This window comes from Eriocheir sinensis, chromosome 24, assembly GCF_024679095.1.
Source record: "Eriocheir sinensis breed Jianghai 21 chromosome 24, ASM2467909v1, whole genome shotgun sequence".
In the NCBI taxonomy this organism is placed as follows: domain Eukaryota; kingdom Metazoa; phylum Arthropoda; class Malacostraca; order Decapoda; family Varunidae; genus Eriocheir; species Eriocheir sinensis.
Window position 1 is genome coordinate 17,615,127 of NC_066532.1, and position 3,524 is coordinate 17,618,650.

General features: G+C 43.3%; 1 protein-coding gene across 1 annotated transcript; it reads left to right on the forward strand.

Moving 5' to 3' along the window:
• Positions 1-177: 177 nt before the first annotated feature.
• On the forward strand, positions 178-3,007 carry LOC127002985 (28S ribosomal protein S35, mitochondrial-like; the record flags this gene model as incomplete). Its single annotated transcript, XM_050869336.1, has 4 exons — positions 178-336; positions 766-945; positions 1,801-1,972; positions 2,536-3,007. Coding segments are annotated over 4 exons (627 nt in total), but the record flags the coding sequence as incomplete, so codon positions are not given.
• Between the last annotated feature and the right edge of the window lie 517 nt (positions 3,008-3,524).

Below are 3,524 nucleotides of genomic sequence, written 5' to 3' on the forward strand. Positions count from 1 at the left end.
GGTGATGGGTTATTTCACGCCACTGTCTTAAGGGCCAATGGTACAGAGATAAGCACTAACGCATTTATTTCTATTTGCTTTTATAGGAGTAGGGCTGAGCGGCCTTTTTTTTCTTTTTGGTTTTGCCTTTGGTCTATATCCTTACTGTAAAAAATAAATGAATAAATAAATAAATAATACTCCTTCCCCGTGACAGAGTTCTGCACCCCCTGGCCCGCTGGACTGGAGACCGTAACCAAGCAGGAGAAACACTTCCCGGTCACCATCAGCAAGAGCTCGTACCTCCACTCGTCTCCCAGCATCAGGGACGACAAGGCGCGGATTGTCACGCTGAAGGTTCGTTGATTAGGTTAGGTTAGGCCACAAAAGAGATTACCGAAGTCAAGTTCTCATGAGTTTGCTTTTTTTTCACGTTCATGATGCAGAATCCTTGTCAAACTATCACTTGGCTCATAAAACTATCATTGGAAATATTAACACACAAAGTCTATGAAAGCCTTGACAAACTATCACTAGGCTCATAAAACTATCATTGGAAATATTACACACAAACTCTATGAAAGCCTTGTCACACTATCACTAGGCTCACAAAACTACCCATGGAAATACTAACACAACAACCTCTACAAAAACCTAATCCAATGTATGTGTTTGAGGATATGGACCTTAGTAATGATGATGATGATGAGGGGTACTTTAATGACAATGAAAGTAACGACCAACTTAATGATGCTGACAACTAAAATAAATCTCGTAACATTCCAGGTGTCACTAAAGAGCCTGGAGTTGGACGAGCACGGGAAGGACAAGATGCTGCGTCTGGTGGGTGAGCGCTACGACCCAGCCACGGAAGTCCTCACACTGGTGGCTGACCGCTGCCCACTCTCCCAGCAGAACCTCGACTACCTCCACTACGTCCTCACTGTCCTGTATAATGAGTCGATGGTGAGGGAAAACAATGAAGATAGTTATAGAGTGAAGAATGAAGATTGTTATGCCATTCCTGTTTTTAGCTATTCAGTCATTTCCATCCATAGTACTTTATTACATTACTTCCTTACCTTGGATGAAAATAGTCGATGGTGAGGGAATATTTTGAGGATAGTTATGTCGTTTCTGTCGTCATTCATTCAGTCATTTCAATCCATAGTTCTTTTTTTACATACATTTTTCCTCACCTTTCTTTAAAATGAGTCTGTGGTGAGGAAATATATAGATCATTGTTACATTTTTATCCCAGACCTTCTTCACTTTCCTTCACAATGAATATGAGGGGAAACATTTGACCCGGTAGCTGCGGGGATCATGTTTCTTGAAGGCCCCTCTAAGCGAGAAAAAAGAAGAAAAAATCATCACTCGCGCAAACCATTTCATAATATATATCAACGCATTTGTGATCAGTATATGCATCATCTATTTTGGGAGGTTTATATCATGGCAAAAATTTGGCCTGTCACTGCTACACGGTAAAGCCACAAATTTGGCCCGTCGCTGCTACCGGTCAAGGATAGTTGCCCTGTTTCTGTCATCTATAGAACTTTTATCTTATCTCAGTACTTCCTCACTTTCTTATATAATGAGACGACGGTGAAGGAAAACTTTGAAGATAGTTGCCCCAAGTTTGTGGAACATTATTTTACCCTTCTGTTCTCAATACCCCTCACTACATTAACCTCAAACTTCTCATTTCTGTACCTCACAAGACTCCAAGTTCTTTTAACCCAATCACACTAACCCTAAAGAAAATAGATCACAAAATACTCCGACTACTTCTGACCCAACCCCAAACTACCCCAACAGAAAGTGGAGCCTTGGGAGCACGAGAAGGAGGTGGTGGACCGCGAGAGGTACATCTGGGAGGACAGTCCATCACGCGCGGCGGCCGAGGTTGTGGCCGCTGCCCGGGGTATTGACGCTGACGGGGAGGTGATGAAGGAGTACGGGGAGGCAGTGGCAGAGATCCATAATGAAGGTGAGGGTCATTTACCTTTCCCTAACTATCATTATCATTGTCTTAACCTTACCTCTAAAAAGAACCGTTGCATTATACCTCCACACCCACACTAATTATCATCGTTATCTTACCACCAAAAGAAACACCCACACAAACTATACACCTCTCCACCCGAAATTGACTTCTCATTTGGCTGCTCTTTACTTTTGTCTACTATGAGAACGGCGAGTAGCAGGCCTTTTTTTTCCCCCACTCTATTTGTTGCCCTTGAGCTGTATCCTTTGTTGTAAGAATAAACACACACACACACACACACACACACACACACACTAATCACTATCATTATTCTTCCACTTTCACATTATACACACACCAAGTCTACGCACACATACTAGTACACACTACACACACACACATACCCACACAAACTACACACACATTAATACACATGCTATACCCTTTTTTTTTTATAGTAGAGGAAACAGTCCAAGGGCAAAAAAAAAGGAAACAATAATAAAAAAAGCCCGCTACTCATTGCTCCTGATTACTAATACACACCACGCTTCTTTGTCTATTTCCAGGTGAAGACGAAGCCACACTGAAGAAATACCGGGAGTCTGTGGTGAGGCTGCTGGGTCTGGACGAGCCCCACGGCACCACCGACGCCCAGCCCATCACCCAGGGACAGGCGTGCTAGGTGGGAGCCGGGCAGGGGTGGCATTCTCAGACATCTCCACCTCTCACATCAATAATTTCCTAAGACCAAAAAGGAGATTAGTTAAGATCCAATGAGTGTTTTCTTACATTCATGGCACTAAGAAATTATCAGACTTCCATTAAGATCATATAACTATCCCTGAAAATGCCCACAGCTCCTATGAAAGCCTTGTGTGGTTGAGCGGCGAAATGTTTGAGAATATGACCCCGGGACACTCTCTCAGGAGGCTTAGAGAGGGCAGGTTAAGAGTCACTTGTTTGTACATTGTTGTGGAAGGTGTTGACAGGTCTGGTCGGGTGTGTACATGAGGCGTAGTAAAGCTGTGTTGATCTGTCTCTGGTAGTGTGCTTCTCCTTAACCCGTCCACTGCGATTGGCACGGATTTGGCCTTCACTTGTAGCCTGGTAACCTACATTTCCAGGTCTTTCTCTGCCTCTGTGGTGGATAGTAGAGTGTTTCCCATGTGGTATTGGTATGCTGGATATCCTCTCCCAAGGTGCAGGACTTTACATTTTTCTTAACTGAATTGTAGCAGCCACTTTTTGCTCCATTTCTGTAGCCTGGTGATGTCCACTTGTAGGAAATCCGCAGCCAAGGGGTTAAACTTCCTTGGGGTTTGTGTGTGTGTGTGTGTGTGTGATAGAGGTTTCAGTAGGATTGTGAAGTTCCTGGTAATTTTGAACTGGGGAAACTTTCAATGGGAATTTTAGGGAACCTTCGGGAATTTTGGGAACTTTGAGAATTGAGAAAAAATGTACAAGTTTGCGTATGGTGCCTTTAGACTTTTTTTTTAATCCGTTTTTTGAAGCTGAGGTTATTGTTGCCTTTAGACTTCAGCTTCAGGGGTCTGTT